General features: G+C 58.7%; 2 protein-coding genes across 3 annotated transcripts; one reads left to right on the top strand and one right to left on the bottom strand.

Moving 5' to 3' along the window:
- Positions 1-1,778: 1,778 nt before the first annotated feature.
- On the top strand, positions 1,779-18,755 carry SPTB (spectrin beta, erythrocytic). Of its 2 annotated transcripts, none has more exons than XM_010710804.2 (34): positions 1,779-1,982; positions 2,063-2,214; positions 3,033-3,206; positions 3,292-3,383; positions 3,465-3,545; positions 3,627-3,742; positions 3,919-4,031; positions 4,122-4,309; positions 4,386-4,503; positions 5,290-5,448; positions 5,523-5,825; positions 6,120-6,270; positions 6,998-7,865; positions 8,212-8,349; positions 8,418-9,177; positions 9,740-9,942; positions 10,020-10,110; positions 10,185-10,331; positions 10,412-10,675; positions 10,753-10,959; positions 11,032-11,121; positions 11,207-11,476; positions 12,251-12,381; positions 12,602-12,806; positions 13,169-13,788; positions 14,255-14,393; positions 14,463-14,547; positions 14,633-14,829; positions 14,906-15,003; positions 15,272-15,350; positions 17,069-17,208; positions 17,275-17,448; positions 17,626-17,668; positions 18,455-18,755. In XM_010710804.2, exons 1-34 carry the CDS (start codon positions 1,847-1,849, stop codon positions 18,608-18,610), a joined length of 6,888 nt encoding a protein of 2,295 aa, XP_010709106.1. In that variant the 5' UTR covers positions 1,779-1,846; the 3' UTR covers positions 18,611-18,755. The 2 variants fall into 2 exon arrangements, with proteins under 2 accessions (XP_010709106.1, XP_010709105.1); XM_010710803.2 differs by having other exon boundaries at positions 5,520-5,825.
- Positions 18,756-18,915: 160 nt separating this feature from the next.
- Positions 18,916-26,999, bottom strand: PLEKHG3 (pleckstrin homology and RhoGEF domain containing G3). The gene is given in 16 exon segments (XM_010710805.3): positions 18,916-19,976; positions 19,979-21,245; positions 21,343-21,525; positions 21,609-21,649; positions 21,730-21,804; positions 21,892-21,987; positions 22,370-22,403; positions 22,510-22,596; positions 22,675-22,767; positions 23,618-23,935; positions 24,484-24,634; positions 24,732-24,778; positions 24,861-24,930; positions 25,018-25,118; positions 25,189-25,416; positions 26,899-26,999. Coding segments are annotated over 15 exon segments (3,183 nt in total). The 5' UTR covers positions 25,408-25,416; positions 26,899-26,999; the 3' UTR covers positions 18,916-19,575.
- Positions 27,000-27,118: the final 119 nt, after the last annotated feature.

Genomic DNA, 27,118 nt, shown 5'->3' with positions numbered 1-27,118 from the left:
GATGGATGTCCGCGAGCGCCCTGGGGACACCCAACGGGGAGTGGGGTTCCGCTCGGTGTCCTTGGGGGAGGATGCAGCCATGGGGTGTCCCGATGTGGGGCGTCCCGATGCGGGGTGCCCCAGTGTAGGGTGTTCCAGCGTGGGGTGCTGCCATTTGAGATGCCCTGATCGGGGTGTCCCAATCCTTTGGGTTTGATTTTGCTCAAAGTGGATTGTTTTTCTCCATGCTCACTGCTGCTGTGCTGGGTTCGGTGCCACAGTGAACAGCCCCACTGTGGGATGTTGCTGTGGAGTTTTGGGGTCCCATATGGCTCTACTGGGTTGTGGGTGCCCCCCGCTCTAGAAAGAGAGTGGGGCTGAGTCCAGGCCTATTTATAGCTGGCAATGCACGCAGCGTGGCAGCACGTGTGTGTGCCACCGGCGGGCGACTGCAGGGACAGCGGGACAGGGACAGGCATTGTGGGGCCCCGGGGAGCTGTGCCGTGCCATGCCGTGCCGTGCCGTACCATGCCATTCTTTGCCATTCCTTTCTGTGCCGTGCCATGCTCTACCAGCGATGGACACAGTGCCATCCCTCCACCCACAGCAGTGCTCTGAACCCACTTTGGGCATGGAGAGTTGGGGTGATGCTGAGTGTTGGCTCCCCATAGACTCACTCTTTTGGGGTGAATGGGATCCCACACACTGCTGTTCTCCCATACCCGTATCCAGGATACCCACAGAGTGAGGCAGGGGCTCAGGGCACCGAGCAGCAGGATCACTGGGCACAGTATGGGCACTGTGGTGGCAGCTCAGTGCCAGCCCTGGGAAGTGCTGATTCACGGCACCGAGCAGCAGACCGGGAAGGCAGCAGGGGGCAAGTGGGATGCCCTACACTGTGACCCCACTGGGCTCTGTGTTTTCCTGGTGGTGGCAGAGGCAGATTTGAAGGGTCGGCGCTCCCTACGCTGCCAGTGTGCATTGACGACACGTTGGGGGCCTTGCCAGCATTGGGGAGGAGCAGGAGGATGCTGGCTGCCCACTGGCATGGCAGGCGCAGAGACGTGGCACTGCTCAGCAGCACGTGTGAGAGGGTTCCCACATTTGGGATTCCCCACAGTTGGAGTTTTTGGGGTGCTGTCTGGCACGGTGCTGGGATGCTGTGTGCTCTCCTCCCGCACGCTCTGCATGTACACCCCTCCCTAGCCCCACTCACATGTGCATCACTAAGATTAGGGCACAGCACAGCACCCAGCCCAGCCTGGCTGGCCCTGATAACCCCCCCCCATGCGCAGGTGTTTTCCCCCTAAAGCCCTCACAGCCACTGGGGTCGCCCCATGGGGGACATCTCAGTGTGCCATGCATCCCCACAGGTGCTGAGTCCCAACTGGGCAAACCCCATAGCACAAAGGTGTGAGGATTTTGAATGCTGGAGGTGGCAGTCCCCAGCCTGGCTCCCCACACCCTTCAGGGGCCCCAGGGCAGCCGGCAGCTGCTGGCAGCATTTTTAGATACCGGCCAGTCCTATCTGTGGCTCAAATGTCCCTGAGGGCGGTCGTCCCCTCCCCGTCCCCCCTAACCAGCAGCTGTTGCCTGCTGTCTGCCCAAGGCCCCTCCAGCGCAGGCGTGGGTCAGTGCCAGTCTCTTTGGGTGCCACCCATGGATGCTGTGGGACCCATATGAGGTGACAGCCGTGGGGAGCACCCAAACACCTGGGAGCAACACTAAATCCCGCTGAGCTGATTAAGCAGCAGGTCTTAGCCGCAAATCCTATAGCACAGCGGGGTGGTCATGCCTGTGCCCACATCACCCAGTGAGGGCCCTTTCCCCATAGCCGCTGGCCACAGAGCTGCGGGACACCGGGACCATGACCTCTGAGAATGACTATGACCATCTGGAGCTGCAGCAGTCCTACAGCCACTGGGATGCCTCCGACGATGAGTTGGACAATGACAACAGTTCAGCGCGACTCTTTGAGCGCTCCCGCATCAAAGCGCTGGCAGGTATGGGGCTGGGTTTGGGTCACTGGAGTCCCTGACACTGTGAGTTGGAGATGGTGTCACTGTGGTTGCTCCTTTTGCAGATGAGCGGGAGGCAGTGCAGAAGAAGACCTTCACCAAGTGGGTGAACCTGCACTTGGCTTGCGTCACCTGCCGCATCTCCGACCTCTACCTGGACCTCCGGGACGGGCGGATGCTCATCAAACTGCTGGAGGTGCTGTCCAAAGAGATGCTGGTATGAGTGTCCTCCAGATAGAAACCCTGGGGTCCATCCTGTGCCATCTCATGCCGTGCTGTGCCGTGCTGTGATGTGCCATGCTGTGCCATTGCATACCTGCATGATGCCATCTCAACTCATGCTGTTCCATCCCATGCCACCATGTGCCATGACATCCCATGCTGTGTGTGCAATGTTATGCTGTGCCATGCCATCCTGTCCCATGCCATTCCATACCACACTGATCTGTTTCCTCCTGTGCTATCTTGTGCCATTCCACTCTATCACATCCCGTGCCATCCTATACTATCCCTTGCCATGCCATGCTATGCTGTCTCATGCTATCCCATCCCACGCCATCCCATCCTGTGCCATCTAGTGCCATCTCACTCTATGATATACCATCCCATGCCATGCTGTCCTGTGCTATACCTTTCCCTGTCATCCCATACCTTGTGCCATTCTATGCCCCTCCATGCCATGCCATCCTATGCCATGCCATCCTATGCCATGCCATATTCTTCCATACTATCCCGTGCTGTTCTGTGCTGTATAATCCCATGCCACGCTGTCCCTTGCTATCCCATCTTATGCTGTACCATGCCATTCTATGCCCTGCCAACCCATGCTGTGCCATCTCATGCCATGTCATTCCATACCACGATGTTTCATTCCCTGCTGTGCTATCATCCCGTGCCATCCTGTGCCATAGCATGCCATGCCAAGCCACCCCTTGTACTGTACCATGACTGTTGGGCATGGCAGTGGGGTGTCCCTGGGCAGGGCAGGGCATGCCAGGCAGTAAGGGCAGGACACTGAGTGCTATCGTGTCCCAGCCCAAGCCCACCAAGGGCCGGATGCGCATCCACTGCCTGGAGAACGTGGACAAGGCATTGCAGTTCCTGAAGGAGAAGCAGGTGCACCTGGAGAACATGGGCTCCCATGACATTGTGGATGGCAACCATCGCCTCATCCTCGGCCTCATCTGGACCATCATCCTCCGCTTCCAGGTACCATGGGCAGGTGGCACTCACAGACTCAGTGCCCCAGCAGGAGCCATTCTCTACCATCTTGGGTTATCAATCTCTCCCACAGGTGCAAGATGTCATCAAGGAGATGAAGGAGGGTCCAGAGACACGCTCGCCCAGGGATGCACTGCTGCTCTGGTGCCAAATGAAGACAGCAGGGTAGGTGGAGGTGGAGTGAGTGGCTTTGGGGCCCAGGGCTGCACAGAGGGTGATGGTGACACTCTGTTGTCCTCGCCGTAGCTACCCCCACGTGAATGTCACCAACTTCACCTCCAGCTGGAAGGACGGACTGGCCTTCAACGCCCTCATCCACAAGCACAGGTACATGGCACAGCCACTGGCATAGGTACAGTGTCAGCAGTATCAGCTGTGTCAACGTGTCTCTGTGCTCTCTGTCCCCAGGCCTGAGCTGTTTGACTTCAAAACTCTGACCAAGTCCAATGCCCGGCACAATCTGGAGCATGCCTTCAGTGTGGCCGAGCGGCACCTGGGCATTACCCCGCTCCTTGACCCTGAAGGTAAGTCCCTCTGCCTCATTTTCCCCCCACCTTTGGACATACCGATAGAGGGATAGAGGTGGAACAACCCCAGAGGTGGCTCTGGGTGGGATGTGAATGTGGGGGCCCATCAACACTGTGGGATAGTGGCACCCTATTGTGCTGGTTGGGGCTGACACCTCTCTGCCACTGCACAGATGTGTTCACAGAGAACCCTGATGAGAAGTCCATCATCACCTACGTGGTGGCCTTCTACCATTACTTCTCCGAGATGAAGAAACTGGAAGTGAAGGGCAGGAGGCTGGGCAAGGTCAGAATGGTGATGAATTGGGATGGCATGGCATGGCATGGCACTGGTGAGTGCCAGGATGCCCCATGCTCACCTCTGGCTGTGCCATAGGTCATTGAGCATGCCAAGGAAACCAAGCGGATGATCGATGGCTATGGGGGCTTGGCCTCCAACCTGCTCACCTGGATCGAGCAGACCATTGTCTCCCTCAACAGCCGCAGCTTCGCCAACTCGCTGGCTGGTGTGCAGCACCAGCTGCAGGCCTTCAGCACCTACCGCACGGTGGAGAAGCCACCCAAGTAAGCATTTCTCCCCACACCTTCTGCCCATGTTGAGCACGTGTGGATGCCACAGGCTGAGCTCTCGCTGGGTCAGGTTTCAGGAGAAGGGCAACCTGGAGGTGCTGCTGTTCACCATCCAGTCTCGGATGCGAGCCAACAACCAGCGTGTCTACACACCACAAGAGGGGCGTCTGGTCTGTGACATCAACCGGGTATGGAGGCACATGGTGTATTGGGTCCACTGGGGGGTAATTTAGGCCCTTGAGTCTGGTTGTGTCCACCTTGGGGTAGGTTGGGTCCATCGTGGCATGTGTGAATTTGGGGTAGTTTAGGTCCATCTGAGGGTATTTCAGATTTTGGGGTAGATTGGGTCTGTGTTGGAGCAGTTCAAGTATTGGGGCATTTGGTCTTGGTCTTGGGGCATATTGTGTCCATTCTGGGGCATTTTCAGTCCATCCTATAGCATTTAGACTCTTGGGCCAGGTGAGGTCCACCTTGTTGCAGGTTGTATCCATCCTGGGTGCAGCTGGGTCAAGTTGGGTCCACCCTGGAGCAGTTAGGTCCTGGGGTATTTTGGGTCCATGTTGGGGCAGGTTGTATCCATATTGGAGTTGTCCAGGTCCTGGGGAATTTGGGCTTCATCTTGAAACAGTGTGGGCCTATCTTGGGGCGGGTTAGGATCATCTTGGAGCTAATTCTTAATTAAGAACTTAGGTCATTTGGGTTTCCTCCTGGAGCAGGTTGAGTTGAAGTTGGGTCTACCTTTGGGGCAGTTAAGGTCTTGGAACACTTGGGCTTCATCCTAAGGTGGATTGGGTCCATCTTGGGTTGGATTAAGTCCATCAATGCAGTGCAGCGTGGGTCCATGTAGGAGCAGATGGGGTTTCCGCATTGATATTCCCCCATTCTCGTAGCACACTGGGGCTCACCAGCAGAGCAAGCCATGGTCAGTGGGACGCAGAACATGTGTCCCACCACCCAACTCTGCCTTTTCCCAGGCGTGGGAGAAGCTGGAGAAAGCAGAGCATGAGCGGGAGTTGGCGCTGCGCAATGAGCTCATCCGGCAGGAGAAGCTGGAGCAGCTGGCACGGCGCTTTGATCGCAAAGCAGCCATGCGGGAGGCCTGGCTGAGTGAGAACCAACGCCTGGTGGCACAGGTGGGGCCAGCAAGCACCACTGTGGGGATTGGGGCACCCCGACATTGCCTCACTGCTGGCTTTGCTCCCAGCAGGATAACTTTGGCCAAGACCTGACAGCGGTGGAGGCAGCCAAGAAGAAACACGAGGCCATTGAGACAGACACAGCTGCCTACAAGGAACGGGTGCAGGCCATTGATGCAGTGGCGAGGGAGCTGGAGAGGGAGGGCTACCACGATATCAAACGCATCAGGGGGCGCAAGGACAACATCCTGAGGCTCTGGGAGCAGCTCCAGGAGCTGCTGCGCAACCGGCGCCAGCGCCTTGAGATGAACCTCACCCTTCAGCACCTCTTTCAGGAGATGCTGCACAGCATCAACTGGATGGATGAGGTCAAGGTGAGCTGCAGGTAGATGCAAGAGATTCGGAGTCAGCATGAGTACGGTGCCTTGGTCCCACCACACAGGGGATCAGTGGGGCTTCTTGAGTACTCAAAGGTGGTTATGGGGTGTTTGGGTTCTGGAGAAAGATGTGGTGCTTGGAGGATGCAGCTACCAGCCCCACGTTATGCCAGGAAGTGATGGGTGCAGGAGATGCATCCGTCTTGGGTGAATGCATCACAGAGATAATGTTGGTACTGGAGTGCTCACCACCTGCTCGTAGCCTGCAGGTGACCTCCAGGTATATCACAGGTGCAGCTGGCCTCGTCCGAATCTGGGAAGCACCTCCTTGAGGTGGAGGAGCTTCTGGAGACCCACCGACTGCTGGAAGGTGACATGGCCCTGCAGGCAGAGAAGGTGCGGGCCATCAGCGCTGCTGCCCTCCGATTTACCGATGCTGAGGGTAGGTGTGCTCCAAGGGGTTGGGGATGCTCCAGGGGTTGGATGCTCCAAAGTTTTGGGGGTTCCAAGGGCCAACCCTTGGGCACTCTGTGGGTTAGGTGCATCAGGGTTGTGTTTCCTGAGCGTTTCTAAGGGTTGGGTTCTCCAAAAGGTTCTCCAAAGGTTCTCCAAAGGTTCTCCAAGGGTCTCCAGTGGTTGGGTACTCTAACTGTTGGATTTTCTAAGGGTAGATGCTCCGTGGTTGGGTGTTGCAAAGGCAAGATTGCTCCAGGCACGATTGCTCCAAGTGTCTCCAGTGGTGGGGCGCTCCAAGCATTGGCTGCACCAGTGTTGGATTTTCCAAGGGTGGATGCTCCAATGATTGGACACTCCAAGGATCTCTAATGGCAGGATTCTCCAATGGTTTGGCATTCAAAAGGAGAGTGCTCAAGGGTTTGGGTCCCACAGAGGTAGGGTTGCTCCAGAAATGGGTGCTCCAAATGTTTCTACTGATTGGCACTCCAAGGGATGGGCAGTCAAAGAGTTGAGTTCTCCAAGGGTGGGTACTCCAGTGTTTGGGTGCTCCAAGGTTCTTCAATTTTTGAGTGTTCTAATAGCTGAGTCTTCCAAAGCTAGAGTTGCTCCAGAGATGCATGCACAAGCGTCTTTGGGGTTGAGTGAACCAGGATGCTTCCTGCAGCACACCCTAGGAGCCCCACTAATGCATGCCTCTGCTGCTCCCTGGCCAGGCTACCGTCCTTGTGACCCCAGAGTGATCCGAGACCGTGTGAACCACCTGGAGATGTGCCGGCAGGAGCTGCAGGCACTGGCAGCGAGGCGTAAAGCCCTGCTGGAGCAGTCCCGGGCTGTCTGGCAGTGTCTGCAGGAGCTGGACGAGGCAGAGAGCTGGATCAAGGAACAGGAGCATATCTACTCAGCGCTGGACTATGGCAAAGACCTGGTGGGTGTGCTGCTGCTACGACGCCGTCACACTGCACTGGAGGCTGAGCTGGAGGCACAGGGAGCCCGACTGGAGAAGGCACTGGTGATGGCTGAGCAGCTGGCAGCAGCAGGGCGTGACGCTGGGCGGCTGCGGGACCGGGCAGCTGCCGTGCGGGTACTGTGGGACCAGCTGCAGGAGCTGGTGACCTTCCGCCGCCGTGGGCTGCGGGAGGCCGAGGGCTTCTTCCAGTTCCAGGCAGAGGCTGAAGAGCTGGCAGAGGTTCTGGCAGAGGCTCGGCAGCGAGCGGCCAGCGAGGAGCTGGGTCACGATGAAGTCCACACACAGGCACTGCTGCGGGATCACCAGGAGCTGCTGGAGGAGCTGATGGCTGCCCAGCAGCTCCTGGAACGCTTGGGTCACCAAGCAGAGGGCTTCCCACCAGAGCTGCGGGCTGGCCCCGAGGCACACAACCGCCTGGCAGCGTTGCAGGAGCTGCACCACGAGGTGAGCATGCTGGCCAAGACGCGTGGCCGAAGGCTGCAGGATGCCCTCAACCTCTACACTGTTTTTGGAGAGAGTGAAGCCTGCCAGCTCTGGATGGGTGCCAAGGAGCGGTGGCTGGAGAAGCTGGAGGTGCCCAACACGCTGGAGGAGCTGGATGTGGTGAAGCACAGGTAGGGTAGGGGTGAGCTGCCACTTGCTATCATGAGCTCTGGCCAGTTCTCAGCCTAGTGCCATGAGTTCTCACTCGTACTCAGCCCAGTGTCAAGAGATATGGCCAGTTCTCAGTCTGGTGTCATGAGTGCTAGCCAGTTCTCAGCTTGATGTCATGAGGTCTGACCAGTTCTCAGCCTAGTGCCATGAGATTTGGTCAATTCATAGCCCGATGTCACAAGCTCTGAGCAGTCCTCAGCACAGTGTCTCAGTCTGCAGCCAGTTCTCAGCCCCATGAATGAGCTCTGGCTAGTTCTTAGCACAGTGTCACAAGATGCAGCCCATTCTCAGCCTGATTTCCCACAGGCTGGATGGGCTGGAGCAGAAAATGGCTGGCGTGGCTTCTCAAATTGACGCTGTCAACCGCTCAGCTGACGGTCTGCTGGAGAGCGGCCACCCACACAGCCCACAGGTCCGGCAGTGCCAGCAGCAGCTCAACGAGAGGTAGGTCCTTAGCAGCAAGGGCACTTCACCCCACCATTCCCCCCACCTTGACCCTCGTGGCCATGCAGGTGGGACCATTTTCGGGAGCTGGTGTCCCAGCGGCGTGCAGCAGTGGGCTCGGCACTCAACTTGCTCAGCTTCCAACTGGAGTGTGAGGAGACACGTGCCTGGCTGCTGAGCAAGACGCGGGTGGTGGAGTCCACGAGGGAGCTTGGCCATGACCTGGCTGGCGTCCTGGCCACCCAGCGCAAGCTGTATGGCATTGAACGTGAGCTGACAGCGGCCGAGAGCCGCCTGGATGCCCTGCGTCCGCAAGCCGACCTCCTGGCCCAGGAGCGCCCTGAGTTGGCTGAGGACACGGCAGGGCGGCTGGCAGGGGCACAGGATGCCATGGACGGGCTGCAGGGTGCCCTGCGGGACCGAGCAGCTGCGCTGGGAGAAGTGGGGCAGCTGCAGAGTTTCCTGCAGGACCTGGATGACTTCCAAGCGTGGCTCTTTAGAGCACAGAAAGCTGTGGCAGCCACCGAAGAGGTGCCGACTTCGCTGGGTGAGGCAGAAGAGATGCTGCGGAAGCATGCAGCTGCCCATGAGGATGCTGAGGGGCATGCAGCTGCCTTCACGGCGCTGCTGGAGGCAGGCAAGCGGGTGACAAGCAATCAGGAGGACCCAGAGTATGAGCAGCTGCGGGAGCGGCTGCGGGGTGTGGAGGCAGGCTGGGGAGCCCTGCACAAGATGTGGGATGCCCGGCAGTGCTTCCTTGCCCAGTGCTTGGGCTTCCAGGAGTTCCTGCGTGATGCCAAACAGGCTGAGATTCTCCTTGCCAACCAGGTGGGTGAGGGATGTGGGTATGTGTGAGAGAGCACCCAGGGCACAGCTGTGCCATGCTCTTGCAGTTAGGTTTGTGTGCTTGAAGTTGGATCCACACTCAGGGCATGGTTGTGTCATGTACTTAAGGTTGGGTCAATGTGATGGAGAGCACTCACGGCATGATGGTGCCATGCTCTTGGGGTTGGATCCATGCAGCAGAGAGCACCCACAGCATGGTTGTGGCATGCATTTGGGTTTGGGTCCATGGTTCTGGGGTTGGGTTCGTGTGGTGGAGTCCACTAAGGGCACAGTTATGTCGTACTCTTGTGGTTGGGTTCATGCTCTTAGGCTTGGATCCATGCAGCAGAGAGCACCCAGAGCATGGTTGTGCCATGCATTTGGGGTTGGGTTCAAGCAGTGGAAAGCATCCAGGGTGTGATTGTACCATGCTCTTGAGATTGGGTCCATGCTCTTGGAGTTGGGTCCTTGCAGTGGAGAGCCGCAATGGGCACAGTGTCCCTCTCCATGACAGGGGAGGACTGATGGCACCTTGATAGGATGCTGAACCCCCTGTGCCCTCTAGGAGTACACGCTGGCCCACCTGGAGCTACCCCCCACACTGGAGGGTTCCACAGCTGCCCTGCGCCGCTTTGAGGATTTCCGTGCCTCCATGGAGAGCAGCGCTGAAAAAGTCCCTAGTGTGGTGACCACTGGCTCCAAGCTTGTGGCAGAGGGGAACATCTTTTCTGAGAAGATCAGCGAGAAGAACCAGGCCCTGCAGGAGCGGTGAGTGGGCAAGGGGCCGATGGGCAGCACTGTGGTGTGGCAGTGGGGTGATGTCTGTGCTCGTGTCCCCATGCCAGGCACCAGGTGAATGTGGCTAAGGCACAGGAGGCAGTGGGCTTGCTGCAGGATAACCACAAGCTGCAAAGTTTCCTGCAGAGCTGCCGAGAGGTGGGTGAGCAGCATGGTTGGTGGCACAGTGAGGTGCCCATGGCCAAGCCATGACACAGTCACCCTGCCTACAGCTTGCAGCTTGGGTGGATGAGAAGATGCTAACAGTGCAGGATGCATCCTATGGAGATGCACGTGGTCTGCATGGCAAGTGGCAGAAGCACCAAGCCTTTATGGCAGAGCTGGCAGCCAATGAGGCATGGCTGGAGAAGATCAAAGCGGTGAGTCCCGGTGAGTCAAGATGGCTATGTGCCATGGCTTGAGGATGTGGTTCTCACTGAGCTCCCCACTGTGCCAATAGGAGGGCATGGAGCTGGCGAGCTGCAAACCACAGTACGGTGCAGTGGTGGGCCGGCGGCTGGACGAGCTGCAGGCGCTGTGGAATGGGCTACACGGCGCTGCCAGGGAGAAGGGCCAGCAGCTCTTCGAGGCCAACCGCACTGAGCTGTACGCCCAGAGCTACAGTGATCTGGAGCGCTGGCTGGGACAGGTAGAGGGCGAGCTGCGCACCACGGAGCGTGCCAAGGACCTTACCGGGGCCAACTTACTGCTCAAGAAGCTGACGGTGCGTGGCATGGGGATAGGGTGTTTTGGCATGAGGTATGACCTCAGACATGGGACCTGATGGTGTTCCCCTCCCAGCGGCTGGAGGAGCAGGTGGAGGCACGGCAGGAGGAACTGGTGGAGCTGAAAGCATCACTTGCTGGGATCGCACCAGAGCCCGATGGGCAGGAGGAGAAGCTCCAGCAGCGATTCCTTGACCTGCTGAAGCCACTGGGGAAGAAGAGGAAGGAGCTGGAAACCTCCAAGGCTATGTACCAACTGGGGAGGGACCTGGAGGACGAGATGGTTAGCAACATGGTGCAGCGGGGGCTGCAGGGCTAGGGACATACAGTGCTGAGCAGATGCTCTTGTCCTCAGTTATGGGTGCAGGAGAGGATGCTATGGGCCAGGTCAACTGAGCACGGCACCAACCTCCAGAGCGTGCAGCGTTTGGCCAAGAGGAATGAGGTGAGTATGCCGCCATGGCACCCACTGTCCTACCCGTGGCTGTGCGGTACCACAGGCAGCCCGTAAGACCCTGGTCCCACTGCAGACACTTCAGAAGGAGCTGCAGGGCCATGCTCCCCGCCTGGCCGAGGTGCTGGAGCGTGGTGAGGCGGCTGCTGAAGGACCCTGCCCGGAGCTGGCAGAGAGGGCACTGGAGTTGCGGGCACAGTGGGAGGCACTGAGGAAAGAAGTGGCCGCTCGGCAGCAGAGGCTGCGGGAGGCCAGCGAGGCCCAACAGTACTACCTGGATGCTGGCGAGGCTGAGATGTGGGTCAGCGAGCAGGAGCTTTTCATGGGAGATGAGGAGAAGCCGAAGGTGAGGGTGACTCCGCGTTGTTTGCCAATGTCTTCTGGGGACTCTGTGCCATGCAATGTCCTACATGCTATCCTGTGTTATTATGCCCCATCCCATGCCATGCTATACTGTCCACACCCTGCCATGCCATCCCACACCATGCTATGCCATTACACACTATCCTATACCATTAGATGACTCTAGACTCATGCCATGCCATGCTGTGCCATTATTTGCAGTCTTATGGAATATCGTGCTGTGCTACTGCGTGCTGTCCATGCTGTCCCATGCACTGCCGTTATTGGCACACTATGGCATGCCATTACACATCATCCCATGCCACACCGTCACCATGTTGTTACAGGTCATCTTGTGCCATCAAAAGTCATCCCATGCCGTGCCATGCTTTGCCATGTCATAGCATCCGATGCCATTATATGCCATCTCATGCCATGCCATGGCATCCTATACTACGCAATTACACTATCCAACCCCATGCTGTGTGTGCCTTTACACACTAACACATGCCATGATATGCCATCCCATCCCAACACACTACCCTATCACATGTCATTGTGTGTCATTACATGCCATTACATTGCATTCCGTGCCATTATACACCATTCTGTGCCATCCATTGCATACCACACTATGCCATGATGAGCCCACCATTTCTTCCTTCTGTGCTGGAGGGAGGTGGGACAATCCCGCAGGATGGGAACTAGGGTTGAATCCTGATCATCATCTCTTGGCCATGCCATATATTGACTTTTCATGGTGCCCTTCCTGCTGCAGGATGAGGAAAGTGGTTTGGTGATGCTGAAGAGACACGTGAGGCAGCAGCGCTCCATTGAGGACTATGGGCAGACCATCAAGGAGCTGGCAGGGAGGGCTCAGCAGCTGCTCTCTGCTGGCCACCCTGAGGGGTAAGTGTAACCATGCATGTCCCCATCCTGGGGACAGCTCCATGGCTGCGGTGTCCGGATGAGATGGCACTTCAGTGACAGCCACTGCCCTGAGTGGTAGCAGTGGAAGGACGTGGGGAGCCCATCTATGGGGGGTCCTCCTGAAAATAAGCCCTGAGACGTGGCAAGACCAGCAGGTTTGGGTGAAAACTGAGATGTCTGTGTGCCTGGGGCCACACAGGGAGCAGATCATCCGGCTGCAGGGCCAGGTGGACAAGTATTACGCGGGGCTGAAGGAGGCGGCCGAGGAGCGCCGGCGGCGCTTGGAGAACATGTGCCACCTCTTCCAGCTGAAGCGTGAGGTGGAGGACCTGGAGCAGTGGATTGCTGAGCGTGATGTGGCAGCCTCCTCCCAGGAGCTGGGGCAGGACCTGGACCATGTCACGGTGAGCCCACTGGCATGCGCATGGTGGTGAAGTTGGTGATGAAGATGAAAATGGTGATGGTGGTGATGGAGGTAGAGATAGTGATGGTGGTAGTGGTGATGGAGATGGTGGAGGAGATGGTGATGAAAGTGATGGGTGATAGTGGAGATGGAGACAGTGGTGGAGATTGAGTTGAACATGGAGTTGGAATTGGAGATGGTGATGGTGGTGGAGATGGAGATGATGATGGAGATATTTGTGGTGATGGAGATGATGTTGATAATCTCATCAGAGAGGGTAGTGATGATGATGATGATGGTGATGGAAATGATGACAGTGGGTCATTTTTGGGTGGTGAACCCATCTTTTCTTTCCCACCTTAGATGCTGAGGGATAAGTTTCGGGAATTTGCACGGGAAACAGGCAGCATAGGGCAGGAACGTGTGGACCAGGTCAGCCTGACCATCGAGGACCTCATCGATGCGGGGCACGCCGAGGCTGCCACCATGGCTGAGTGGAAAGACGGACTGAATGAGAGTTGGGCTGACCTCCTGGAGCTAATTGACACACGCATGCAATTGCTGGCCACCTCCTATGATCTGCACAAGTACTTCTATGATGGCTCTGAGCTGCTGGCCCTCATTGCTGCCCGCCACCAGGAGCTGCCCCAGGACCTGGGCGATGACTCGGGTTCAGTGGAGGCTTTCCATCGCATGCACAGCGCTTTTGAGCGTGACCTCCAGCTGCTGGAGGGGCAGGTGCAGCAGTTTCGAGAGGTGGCAGCTCGCCTGCAAACTGCCTATGCTGGGGAGAAGGCAGTCAGCATCCAGCAGCAGGAGCAGGAGGTGGCACGGGCGCTGCAGGCACTGCTGGAAGCATGCAGCGGACGCCGGGCACAGCTGGTGGACACAGCCGACAAGTTCCGCTTCTTCAGCATGGCGCGTGACCTGCTCTCCTGGATGGAGAACACTGTGCGGCAGATCCAGACACAGGAGAAACCCAGGTAGGAGCAAATGAGTGGGGGTCCCACTTCCCTGCTAGCCAGTATGGCACAACCTCAACATCTCCATCAACTCTCAACACCACCATTTCCAACATCTCCATCCTTTATCTCCATCTCTTCCCCCAAATCTCCTTCCCCTACCTATCTGTCCTCTGACGTCTCCATCCCTTGACATCTCCATCCCTTGACATCTCCATCCCTTGACATCTCCATCCCTTGACATCTCCATCCAACCAACTTCAACCTCCTATACCTCCATCCCCAACATCTTCGCTCCTCTTCTCCATCCCCTCAAATTTTTGACCCACAAAATCTCTTTTCCCAGCACTGTCACTCCCAACAGCTCCATCTTCAACACTTCCATCCCCTTGACAATTCTGTATCCCCAGGATCTCCATGCCTCGTGTTTCCATTCCCCTGACAATTCCATATCCTCAACATCTCCATTCCCAACCTCTCCCCCCAGGGACGTTTCCTCGGTGGAGCTGCTCATGAAGTACCACCAAGGCATCCGCGCTGAGATAGATGCCCGTGACAAGAGCTTTGCTGCCTGCATTGAACTAGGCAAGAAGCTGCAGCAGCGCAAACCCCAGGAGTCATCTGAGGTGGGTGACAGCCTCTTGGGGTGGGGAGACAGTAGGAAAGGACCTCCTCATGACAGCCACCCCTTGCAGATCGAAGCAAAGCTGATGGAGCTGCTGGACAAGAGGAAAGCCATGATGGAGATGTGGCAGCAGCGGTGGGATCGGCTGCAGCTGTGTGAGTGTGGTGATGGTGTTTGGATGGGCCGTGCGATTTTTGGGGTCCCCCTGCTGGAGTGCTGAACGCTGTCCCTTTCCCGCAGTGCTGGAGGTGTGTCAGTTCTCCCGGGATGCCTCAGTGGCTGAGTCGTGGCTGATGGCACAGGAGCCATACCTGGCCAGCAGTGACTATGGGCAGACGGTGGATGCAGTGGAGAAGTTGCTGAAACGACACGAAGCCTTTGAGAAGTCCACAGCCACGTGGGAGGAGCGCATCGCTGCCCTGAGGAAGCTGACGACGGTGAGGTGGTGGCCTTTTGGGTGGCAAGAGGACATGGCTGGATTCCTACTGATTTCCATATCCCCTTCCCTGGCAGCTGGAGCTTATGGGTGGGCGGACACTGCAGGAGAAGGATGTGGTGCACGACACTGCTCCCGAACATCATCTGGATCTGGATGCAGAGCTGCAGATAGGGTAAGAGGTGTAGTTCCATGTCTCCAAATGGCAGCACCTTCCCTTGAAGCAGGGAATTTTTAGTAATACACTTTATCTGAGCAAAAGCAATGCAGGCAAAGCAGCTGACCCACAGCCTTACTCCTTTCTGGGGCTTTTAATTCTTGGAAGAAAGCACAATAGCCCCAGATTCATGCCCCTGACTACCAAATCCAATGCTGTACTGATTTTGGGGATTCCCTCTATTCCCACCTCCATTGGAATGCTGAGCACCATCTCCATGCTGCAGGTCTGAGGAGGAGGAGGAGAAGAGGAAAGGGGAAATCTCTCAGGAAATCTCTCCACCTGCTGTCGATGGACCCCAGCCGGTCAGTTCTGCCTTTTAGCTTTCTCCTTCCCCAGAACCAGGGACCCGATGGCCCCACCGTGCCAACTGCTGCCCCTGGACAAGTCCCTCCAGATATCCCTTGGTCCCCATCCCTGTACTCTCTCCCTCCCATCCTGCAGCAGGAACAAACACAACCCATACCTCCAGCCCTTTGGCTGTTGCTTGCATTGAACTGAATAAATTTTGAATGACCCCAAATCATCAAGCAGGCACAAGGGCAGTACCTTTGCCAGAGTGCGTCCCCATGGATGGGAGCCCAGGGTGGAGCTCAGGGTGGTTGGCAGAGGCTGGCACCCATGGCTGCACAGGGCAGAGGCAGAGCCAAACGCTCTGGAGCAGACAGATCCCTGCTGGCATTTTTCCCAGCAGTAACCCACAAGTCACAGGGACACTGCATGGCCACCACCACATGGCACCTAGCTCTTCAAGCTGGCTCTGTCCTGGCTTGGAAGGGACAACTGGCTTCTTGGGGACAAGGGCACGTGGTGATGGTGCTCCTGGTTGGAAGTGCCTGTGTTGGCTCCCTCTGTGTCCTTGGAGCATGGTCACCCCAAGGGGATATCACCCCATGGGCATCATCACCCCAAGGCATATCACTGATCTGCAAGGCATTGTCACCCCATAAGGATGTCACCGTATGGGGCATCATCAGTGCCTGGAGGCATCACCAATCTCTGGGGATGTTACCCTGCAAGATGTCATCGCCCTATGCTGCATCGTCACTCCATGGTAATGTCATCCTATGGGACATTGTATCCCCATGGGGACGTCATCCTGGAAGACATCATCCTATGGAACATTATCACCGAAAGGGGCATCATCACCCCATGGGGACATCACCCTACTGGACATCATCACCCCAGAAGGCATCGTCACCCCACAGGGCACTGCCACCCTCTGGCATTGTCACTCTCTGTGCTGCCACCTCATGCTCGCTGCCACTCTCTCTGCTCCTTGCTGCCTGCTTGGGGACAGGATTTGCTTTCTGATTGTTCTGCCTGCTTGGGGACAACAAACCCTTCTGCTTCTCCTCCCTGCTTGGGAACATCTTCTGGCTCTCTGGGGACATCTTCTGGCTCCGTGGGGACAAGATCACTTTCCTGGGGACAGGGATCCCCAAATTTCTACTGGGACACAAGATTACTTCTGCTGCTAGGGAACAACTTCTGGCTCCTTGGGAACAGGGTCTGCCTGATTTGGGACAAGGCTGCTTCTTGCAAGCTTGGGGACACCATCTCTCTGCCTGCCTCCCTGGGGACAGTCACCTGGGGACAGCCTCCTGTATCCTGTCCCCTTTAGTGGGACACACCACAGGCACTCCACGTGGCTGCTCGCTGCTGCTATCTCCAGCAAAGGACTGAGACCACCACCATATGAAGGATACGATGACCATGGCATTGCCATGCTCCAGATCCAACCATGCTTCTTCCCAAAGCCTCACTCTGAGCATTCCATCCACCGCGTGCCACTGTTCCCAAGCATTGGCACCGTGTTCAGAGGTCCCATGCTGTGGTGGCTCCCAATGGCTGCCAGCTCCCATGCGTCATCAAGCATGGGGTGGCCATCCCCAACATTGGTACCTGTGTTTCACGTGTCCACACTGGGGATGGCACAATGGGGAGGTCCCCATGGGAGGTGGCTTTCTGGGAGGTGACAGCAGTGGGGATGGTCAGTGACGTGGCTGTTGCTTTGCAACAGCTGATAGTGCCCAAGGAGGAGCCTATAGCACCGCGGGAAGAGGTGGCCACATTGCCTGCCCAGCCCACTCACGTTCAGCTGGAGGGCTACCTGGGCCGCAAGCACGACCTTGAGGCAGCCACCAAGCGTGCATCTAACAGGTAGGCATAGCACAGTGGCCACCCATGGCTGTGGAGGTGGCCCAGTTGTGACAGAACTGCCCACAGGTCGTGGAGCACGCGGTACTGTGTGCTGCGGGGTGAGGAGCTTGCCTTCTTCAAGGATGCCAAGAGCCGGGCACTGGGGGTGCCCTGCCAGGGTGAGGAGCCCCTGGGGCTGCGCAACGCATGCTGCCAGGTGGCTGCTGGCTACAAGAAGAAGAAGCACGTCTTTGCGCTCAGGTATGGTACAATGTGGTTATGGCATGGTACAATGTGGTTATGGCATGGTACAGCATGGTTATGGCAATATACAGCATGGTTGTGGCACTATATGGCATGGTTGTGTCATGGAATGGCATTGGTGCGGTGAACCACAGGGTGGCAGATATCTCACCACCAGCTGTGCTCTGCCCCCAGGCTCAGCAATGGCAGCGAGTGGCTCTTCCATGGCAAGGATGAGGTGAGGGGTGTCCTGGGGACATGGGGTGGCCAAGGGGACAAAGAATGGCTGGTGGTGCACAAGGGGGTCTTTGGGGTGGCCAAGGGGACATTGAGGTGGCCAGAGGTGCCCAAGCAAGTAAAGGGTCTCCACAGTGGTGCATAGGGGGCTGGAGGGTGGCCAGAGGGATCTTGGCATGACCGCAGCACCTCAGGGGACATTAGGGCGGCCATGGAACATTGGTGTAGCCAACAGTACTCAAGGGGACAAAAGATGGTTAGTAACATCCAAGGGAATATTGTGTTGGCTAGTGGTAGCGAGGGTATTGGGGTGATCAGAGGTGTGTAGAGGTACATAGTGGTGGCCGGTGGTGCTCAGAGATACACAGGGCAGCCATGGGATTTGAGGGTGATGAGAGGTGTGTGGAGGAATATGCTGGGGCAGTGGGTGACACAGGTAGGCCATGGGACATCAGGGTGGCTGGAGGGGCCCAAAGGAATAAGGGCTGGCCAGTGCTGCCTAAGGGGACACTTAGGGTGCCCAAGTGGGACTTGGTGGTGGTCACTGATGCCTAGTGGGACATAAAGTGACCATGAGACATTGGGGTGATTAGAAATACCCAAGAGGGACACGGTGCCCTGGGGGATATAGCATGGCCATGGGACACTGGGGTGAACAAAGGTGCCCAGTGGGACACTGTGGTGGCTGGTGATGCCCAGGGGACAATGGGTGTCTTGGCGCTTCCGGGTCAAGCCGCGGGGCGACCACCAGGGCCATGGGGGTGCCAACAACCCCATGCCCCTCCAGGAGGAGATGCAGACGTGGCTGCAGGGGCTGCACATGGCCATCACCTCCTGTCAGAACCTGCCGGCCAAGGCGCGCAGCCTGCCCCCACCCCACGCCCCCCCTGAGCCCCGACGGGACAAGGAGAAGCGCTTCAGCTTCTTCCCCAAGAAGAAATAACGGGGGGGGGAGGAGGGAGGGGGCCTGGCCCAGCACATACACGACTGTGCACGTGTATATATATATATATTTATAGATATTTATATTTATATATACACACATCTCCATGCTTCAGGGCATGCACACACCTCAGTGGAGGTGCACGCACAGATACACACACGTGTGTGGTGTGCTCACATCCCCCACCCCCTCTGGGGAACACACCTGCGTGCGTTTGCACTCGCGTGGCCCCGCATGCATGCACATGCACCCACTCCACGTGGGCACATCCTGGCCCCCCACTCCCTTTTCTAAGCCATAAGCCCTCCCACCTCCCCCCCCTCCTACCAGTGTGCCCTCAACCCCATGGGCACCAACCAAAGAGCACGAAGAGCACGACCTTCCCAAACGCTTGGCCCCTTGCTGTGGGTGGGGGGCACCACTCGTCTCTGGGGGGAGTGCGCGGGCAGGGAGAACTTTGGGTTTGGTTTGGGTTTTTTTTGTAATAAAGATGTCAAAGCAAGGTGGGCCCAGGGCTGTGCAATGTGAGGGCCCTTCTGGAAAGTAGGGTGGGGGACTATAGTCACTTTCATGTATTGGTGGTCTATGGGGTGATTCCTCTCCTGGTGGTCCATGAGGTCCCCCTTATCCTGGGGAACCAAAAGGTTCATGGAGTCCCACTGCTCTGATGGTCAGTAGGGTGTCCCAGTTCCTGGTGGTCAAGGGACATCCCAATTCCCAGTGGTCCATGGGTTGCTCTATCTCCTGAGCAAGCTGGGTTCCATTATATGCCCCTTCATGGGGTCCATTGGGTACAACTTCTCCCGTCAGATGGGTACCCGTTGGTCTGAGTGAGCTGAGGGGGAGGGTTGTCTGTGGGATGTTCCATCTGCTGATGGTACAAGGTGCCTTCAGTCTTCTGGCGGTTCATAGCCTGTCCCATCTCCTGGTGGTCCGTGGGCTGCCCCATCTCCTGTCCGCCTTCCCTAACTGGCAGTGTCGAGGGTCTGGAACTTCTGCCGCAGGTCCCTGACGAGGCCGTGCCGGGGGGGCTCAGGTGCCTCAGCCTGGCCTTGGGCACAGCGCTGCTGGTACTCCTCGGAGGCCTGGTAAGCCTTGCAGCGCTCCACCACTGCCTTCAGGCAGATCTTCTCCCGGGTGGTGGGGGAGCGGATCTGCACATAGGCTGGGGGCTCAGCAGCGATGGTGGGGGGCAACCGCTCCAACACCAGCACCCGCTGCCCCCCGGGGCCCAGGGGTGCCTGCGCCGTCACCCACAGCCCCGGAGCATAGTGGTGGTCATTGCCACGTGGCACATTTGGGGTCCCAGTGCCGGCCTCAGCGCTGCGGCTGCGGCCCCCACTCTGCTGCTCTTTGGCTGCTGGTCTCCCCCACGCTCTGGCCCCTCAGGTGCAGAGCGGCTGCGTGTCACTGGTGGGGGTCGTGGGCCTCCAAAACGGGCACGCAGCTCCCGGACATCTGGCCAGGAGAAGGCTTCGGCACTGCCACTGGGGCTGGGTGGGCTGCGTGGGGCTGGGATGGTGATGCCATCCCTGGGTGACACTGGCAGCTTTGCTACACCTGGGGTGAAAGGAGTGGGGTGAGAGTGGGATGGCGGCAGCGGGATGATGCCTGCAGTCCCCCATCGCATCCCACCTGATGCTGGGGTGTGAATGGCATTGTCCCCCGGTGCAACAATGCCACGGCGTCGACTCTTGATGCGCAGACTGTATTGGCGCGCCAACTGGTACACCCTGCTGGTGAGACGCCGTGGGGGAGCCCCTAGAGCCAGCACCCCTGGGGGAGGCACCTCCTCCTCCTCCAGGATGAGCAGAGGCTCTGTGGAAGGCTCAGGCAGCCCATTCTCTCGGCACACAGGAGGTGATACTCCTCCATCCAGCACCAGTGACACTTGGGGGCTTGCTGGTTCCAGTGATGTTTTGGGGCTCACCGGTTCTGGGGAGCTTTTGGGGCTCCCTGGCTCCAGGAGGACTTTGGGGCTCACCGGCTCCGTGGGAGTTTTGGGGCTGCCCGGCTCCAGAGGAGGCCAGCTGTTGATCCTGGACACCGAGTTCCTCACCAGTCCTTTGGGGATGTAGGAGAGGCTCTCACGGCGCCGGATGCTGAAACCGGCATCCTGGTGCTCCGCGTGCTCGTAGTAACTGCGGATCTTACGCAGCAGCAGCCGGTCCTGGGTGGAGAGCAGCGAGCGGCGCCGGCAGCCCTGGGGGGAGCCTGGGGAGGGCAGGGGGCTGCAGGACTCCATGTTTTCTTGTGGAGGGGTCACCCCATCAAGGCTGAGGGCGCTGCCGCTGCGTCCATCCAGCACCATGCTGCCACGGCGTGACATGCTGCTGCCAAAGCGCTCAGCGATGACGCTAGCCTGGTCCAGCACGGAGGGGGGCAGGATGCTACCACTCCCATGGCCTTCCTCCTCTTCCTCTTCCTCCTCCTCCTCGCTGCTGAGAGCCCGTGGGTCCTCCCCAGTGCCTGTCTCCGGGTGCTGCTCCTCCTCGTCAGGCAGCCCCGCTGGTGGGAGGGATCCCGATGGAGAGGGGGGAGCGGGGGTCCCCAGCCCCTCATGCTCTCCATGGCACGGAGGGGATACAGGGGACATGGGGGTGGCAGTGGTCTCGTGGTGCCACTCACAGGTGTCCTGCAAGAGGAAAGGTTGAGGGAGCTGCAGCAGTGAGGATCACAACACCTGCAGTGCGCTCTTTAAGTGATGTGGGCCATCCCAAGGGTGAGGATACCTGCTCCTCCTGGGGCTTCTCTGTCATGTCCCCATTCTTGTCCCTGTCTCCATCCTCGTGGCTGTCCTTCTGCAAAGGCTTCTCTTCTTCCTCCTCTTCCTCCTCCACGACACCCTCAGCCCAGCTTATAGTGGGCTGGAGAGGTTCCCCAGCATCCAGGAGGGTCCCCTCACTGCCTGCATGCTGGGTGGAGGGGGGGGCAAGGGCTCAGTACCTACTTGGGGGTCAGAGATGCCAGGGGGCAGCCCCCCACCACCCGGCCTTACCTTCATCCTTCCCAGCTGCTGCAGGATCTGCTTGGCGGGCTCTGTGGGGACACAGTTGTATCACAGAGATGCAGTGGCACTGTCCTCAAGTCCCCCACCCATCCCCAGTCCCCATCCATACCTGACTGCCTGCGCCCCACATGCTCCTGCAGTCGGTCCGGCAGCGTTTCGGCACGGTCACGGTACTGGAAGGGCTCTGTTGGGTTGGAAGGCATTTGGGGGAGACATACAGATCTCTACAATGCTGTCACCACAAGGGATATGGGGACATGAGGACACTCACCAGACTGCCGCCGGCCATGGCGTGGTGGCTCTAAGGGTTGGCAGGAGTGGCTCCGGGGCAGGTGCTCAGGGCTGCAGCGGGGCAGGCGCGGGGGGTCTGCATGGACAGCAAAATGATGAGGGGGTGTGAGAACAGTGAGGAGCAAGGGGACAGAAGGTGACATGGGGATAGTGGGGGATGACTGGGGAAACTGGGCACATGGGGGCAATGAGGGGCAAAGGAATATGGGGTCAATGGGGATGTGGGGACAGTGGGGGACATGGGGATGATGGGGACAAGAGGTGAGTGGGGATGATAAAGAACAAAAAGACAGACGTGGAAATAATGGTAGACAATGGCGGATATGGGGTCAGTGTGGGGACAGTGGTGGACAAGGAGGTGGTGAGGACAATGGTGGGCATGGGGACAAAGAGGATGATGGGAGATGATGGCAGACAGTGAGAAACAAGGGGACAACGGGGGACATAGGGGCACTCACAGAACAAGTCCATCTCCAGGATGGCCTCCTTGGCCTGGTGAGGGGAGAAGCTGTGGGTCAGTCAGTGGCAGAAGGTGGCACCGCAGGATGTCCCCACCACCAAGACATAAATGGGGTGACACGGGGGTGTGTGCCCTCACCTTCTGCGGGACAATGGCATGGTGGTTCTCCAGGATGAGCCGCTTGATGTGGTGTGTCCATACCCGCTTCTCCTCTGCACTCTTAGCCTGGAGTGGGGACAACGGCAGCATTAGGTGGGAGGGGGTCTGCACACCCACCACCCCATATTGCCCCATGTCCCTTACCTGCAGGGCATACTGCTGCTTGATGTGCTTGTAGTGTGCCACGCTGAAGCACAGTGAGTCCCGTGTGCTTTCAATCAGCATCAGCGAGGTGCACTGTGGAGAAAGTGTCAACAACATTGTGCCCACCTCCATGCCCTCAGTGCCCACCCCAGAACCCCCATACCCACCCCAGGACTCCTGTGCCCACCCCTTGGACCCCACTGCCCACGCTCAGGACCTCAGCACCCACTCCTTGAACCTACTGCCCACCTCTGTGCCATCTATATGTGCCACCAGGACCTCAGTGTCCATCTCTGGGACCTCACTGCCCACATCCATGGAATACCTGTCACTCCTCCATGCCTACTGCTTGAACCCACTGCCCACTCCGAGATACCCATACCTACTCCTATGCTCCCATTGCTCACCCCTTTGAACTCTGTTCTTAACCCAAGAATCCCCATGACCCCCCCATGCTCTCAGTGTCCACACCTGGGACCCCATTACCAACCTCCAGGACCCCATAACCCATCCCTTGGACCACAGTTCCAAACCCTGGAACCCTTGCGCCCACCCCCGTGCCGCCAGCGTTCATCCCTTGCAATCCATTGCTCACTACCAAGGCCCCCTGCCCACCTCCTGGATGCTCTACACCCACTCCTTGGACCCCATTTCCCAACCCTGGAACCCATAGTCACCCCCAGGAACTGCATGCCTATCCTAGACCCCCATAATCCCAATGGGACCCCATTCCCACCCCCCTGGACTCCTACACCCACACCCATGACCCCTACACCTACTGCCAGGACCTGTGCCCAGCCTTGGACCCCACTCCCCACCTCTGGGACTCCTTCCCCACCCTTTGTGCTCACCCCTGACCCAGTTCCCAACCCTGGGATCTGTGCTCAAACTTTGTACCACTTTGCCCACCCCCAGGCCCCCCAGGCTGGCTGCGGACACGCACTGGGATGTGGCTCTTGTAGACATAGTGGTCCCCGCGGCGCTTGGTGATGAGGAGCAGCTTGTCGAAGAGGAAGACAGCACGCTCACTGCGGGCACGCTGTGCACGGAAGGAGCCTTCCAGTACCAGCTCTCCATAGGTAGTGAGGTCGGGGCCCTTCCACTGCAACAGCAAGGACTGGATCTCCTGCTGCCGGATGGCGTGCTCATGCTTGCGCTTCATGTCGTTGATGTACCAGGCCACACAGGTCATGGTGTCGATGGCCTCCACCACCACCTCATAGTCATCACCCGACTTGTGCTCAAAGTGTTTAGCGATCTCCTGCAGGAATGTGGTGGGTACACATGTCATGGGAATGCACCCTTGTTGTGTCATGGACACGTGCTATACCAAGTGTCCAGGCCATCAAAAGGTGCCCATCTTGTGTCATGGAGATGTACTGTGCCATCATGGATATGTGCCCAGGCTGCATCACAGAGACATGCCACACCAAGTGCCCAGACCAACAAAATATGCCCATGTTGTGCCATGGACATGTACCACATCAAATCCTAGTGCCACAGACATGTGCCACGGAGATGTGCTATGTCAAGCACCCATGGAATCAAAGTGTGCCAAATTTGTGCCATGTAGACATGCCACAATGAGCATGCCATGTCCCACACTGTGCCAGATGCCCGTGCCATGCCATGAACTCCCACCACACAGGGTACCTGTGGAAATGAGCCATGATGGGTCTGGCTGTGCCACAAGGATGTGCCATGCCAGGTGCCCTGGCCATGCCTCACACCTTGCCAAATACTATGTCACATGCACCCAGGACACCAGGTGCCTGTGCTATGCCCAATGCCCACGCCACGTGTGCTCACCTGGAGCAGCAGGTGGTACTTGAGGATCCTCTGCACCGGCTTCAGCAGGTAGGCACCCAGTGGGAGCACATGCCGCATCTCCTCCTGGCACTCACGGAAAAACCGTGCCTGCTGCTTGCTCCTCATGCACTCACTTAACGTTGCCACTGAGCTGCAGGGCGCAGAGGGGGCTCAGCCCCACGGCACCCAATCCCATAGCACCCAGCCCCCACAGCACCCAACCCCATTGACTTCAAGCACTCACTCACTTGGGGTAGTTGTTGCAGTACTGCGTGTAGATGTCAAACTCTTGGCTCTGCGGGCAGTGGGAATGTGGTGAGAGCTGGGCGCTGTGCCTCCATTCCCACACATCGCCCTGCATTCCCCCGTCCCCTTACCCGCGTCACGAAGCAGACAGCCACGGCCACTGGGTCACAGGCACAGCTCTCCAGGCTCTGTAGCAGGTTGCTGGGTGCAGAGAACAGCAGGTGACCATAGGAGTGACCGGAGCATACCCCTTATGGCAGGTGTTGGTGCCACTGTGGTGCCACTCACCTGCTGAGCTCATAGATGTCTTCAATGTTCCCAAAGAGTGCGCTGACCTGCTCCGGCCGCAGCGGCGGCTCTTGGGCATCAATGATCTTCCCCAGGTAGCCCTACAGGGACACTCAGTGGCACCAAGTGACCAGACTTAGTACCATGATGCCCACCCTGCAGCTCGCTCACCTCCACGATGCCACGCAGGTCACGGGCGTAGGTGCGCTCCGACTCCACAATCTCCAGCAGCACACGCTGTAGGTAGGAGGGTTCCTCACCCTGCCGGCACAGCCACCCCACTGGCGCCGCATTGTTGTTGCTGTTGCCCAACCAGGGCTCCTTGCCATCACCCGATGCCTCTTCCTCCATGCCAGGATCTGGACCCGTGCCGAGGGTGGGCACTGGCATCCCCAGGCTCTGTGGGTGAAGGACAAGGTCACAGTGGGGTTGCCCTTGTGGCTGGTGCTCACCACGCCACCACCATGGGGAACCCTGCTACATGTCACCATGCCGCATTGGATGCTACCAAAGCCACCATAGCACCCACAGCCCAAACATGAAGGAGGAAGGCTTCTGAAATACTGATGGCCAACGCTCACCATGCCACCATGTGGCACCACTCCATGTCACTACCTGTCGCTCTCCAGTGCCACCAATCCACCCAAAACCCAAACACTGGGCAGGAAGAGTGCTGAAATGGTGACGGGGCGGGGACAACGGGAACAACAGCAACGACAGTGGGGAAAGGCTGGACGGTGACCTTCAGCCACGTCCACGTGCCGGTGTCGAGGTCCTCCCCCCGGACACCGGAACGAGCGCAAAACGGGACTCGAACCGGTCCGGCCGGTTCCCTCCGACTCCTCCCGTGCCGCATGGCCGCGTTCCACCGCCGCCCTCAGATCGGTGCCCCCCGGGTGTGCATGGCCGTGGGGCAGCCGTCCTCGCAGGCGATCTGGGGCTCTCCGACCCACAGCTCCGCTCGCCCCACGGCCACCATAATCCGCTCGGCTCCGGGATTACGGCGCGGGGCCGACGTCATGGGGCGGGGGGGTGATGCCGTGCCCCCCTTCCCGGTGCTGCCAAAGCCTCCGTCGGGGGATTTAACTCTGACCTCAGACCCCCGACCGACCGGGTGCCCCCACCCCCTCAGCGCCCCGCGGATGGGGAAACTGAGGCAGCGGGGAAATTCTGCGTGGGGAACGAATTGCCAGGCCCGCAGCCCGTCGGAGGGTGGCCGGAGCCATATAAGGGCAGGCGCTTCACCATTTCCCTGCTTTTTTTTTCCTGGATTCCGGCGGCCTCACGGCCGCGGAGCAGCACCGGGGTGACGCCATGGGGTTGGGGTCCCGACGGCCGTCCCAAACACACGCGCTCCCTCCTGGATCCTGCCACACCTCTTTGGGCATCCCACAGCTTCCTGCCCCATAGTGACCTCCAGAACCCGTGGCCTCCTGCCCCGCAGGAACACGGAGTCCCCAGCCCCACCAGGACCTACAGCACTGGGTAGCCCGGGACCCGCTGATCTCAGCCCCATTGGGACCCACAGTTCCCAGGCCCCACAGGGATCCCCGGTTCCTACGCCACGGGACCCTAACCCCATTGTAACCCTCAGTCCTCAGACCCATAGGCGCTGGGAACCCCAGGACCCACAGACCCGCAGGGGCCCGCGATCCCCAGCTCCATAGGGGCCCGCGGCACAGGGAACCCCACGACCCACAGGCCGCAGACCCATAGAAAACCCCGGCTCCAGCCCCACGAGGACCCTCAGCTCCTGCCCCACCGGTCACACAGCCCCACAAGGAGCCCCAGATTCAGCCACCCACAGCTCTACGCGCCCCAGCCCCTCATCACCCCACGGCTGCCGCCCCATGGAGCCCTCCCCCTCCCGCGCGCACTCACTCTCAGCACTCCGCCGCCGCCCCGTCCTGGCCGTGCCTGCAGGAAGCAGCGGGCGAGCCCGGAGAGGGCGTGGCCTGAGCACGGAGGGCGTGGTTTCAACCCACGGTCACGCCCGGTCCGCCCATCGCCCCGCCCGGTCCGCCCATCGCCCCGCCCACCCGGTAGGGGGCACCGCCTCCTCCCCGCCCCGCCATTTCCCGTGCTGCCCCGCGCGGGCGGG

This window comes from Meleagris gallopavo, chromosome 5, assembly GCF_000146605.3.
Source record: "Meleagris gallopavo isolate NT-WF06-2002-E0010 breed Aviagen turkey brand Nicholas breeding stock chromosome 5, Turkey_5.1, whole genome shotgun sequence".
Lineage (NCBI taxonomy): Eukaryota > Metazoa > Chordata > Aves > Galliformes > Phasianidae > Meleagris > Meleagris gallopavo.
Note: the sequence above shows the minus strand (reverse complement) of the source record. Positions and strands in the feature narration are given on the sequence as shown.

Bases quoted from the DNA above. Each gene is read 5' to 3' on its own strand.
- SPTB (XM_010710803.2), top strand. From the start codon at position 1,847: ATGACCTCTGAGAATGACTATGACCATCTGGAGCTGCAGCAGTCCTAC. The intron at 10,676-10,752 runs GTGCGTGGCATG...TTCCCCTCCCAG, and splicing joins TACTGCTCAAGAAGCTGACG to CGGCTGGAGGAGCAGGTGGA. The intron at 14,394-14,462 runs GTGGGTGACAGC...CACCCCTTGCAG, and splicing joins AACCCCAGGAGTCATCTGAG to ATCGAAGCAAAGCTGATGGA.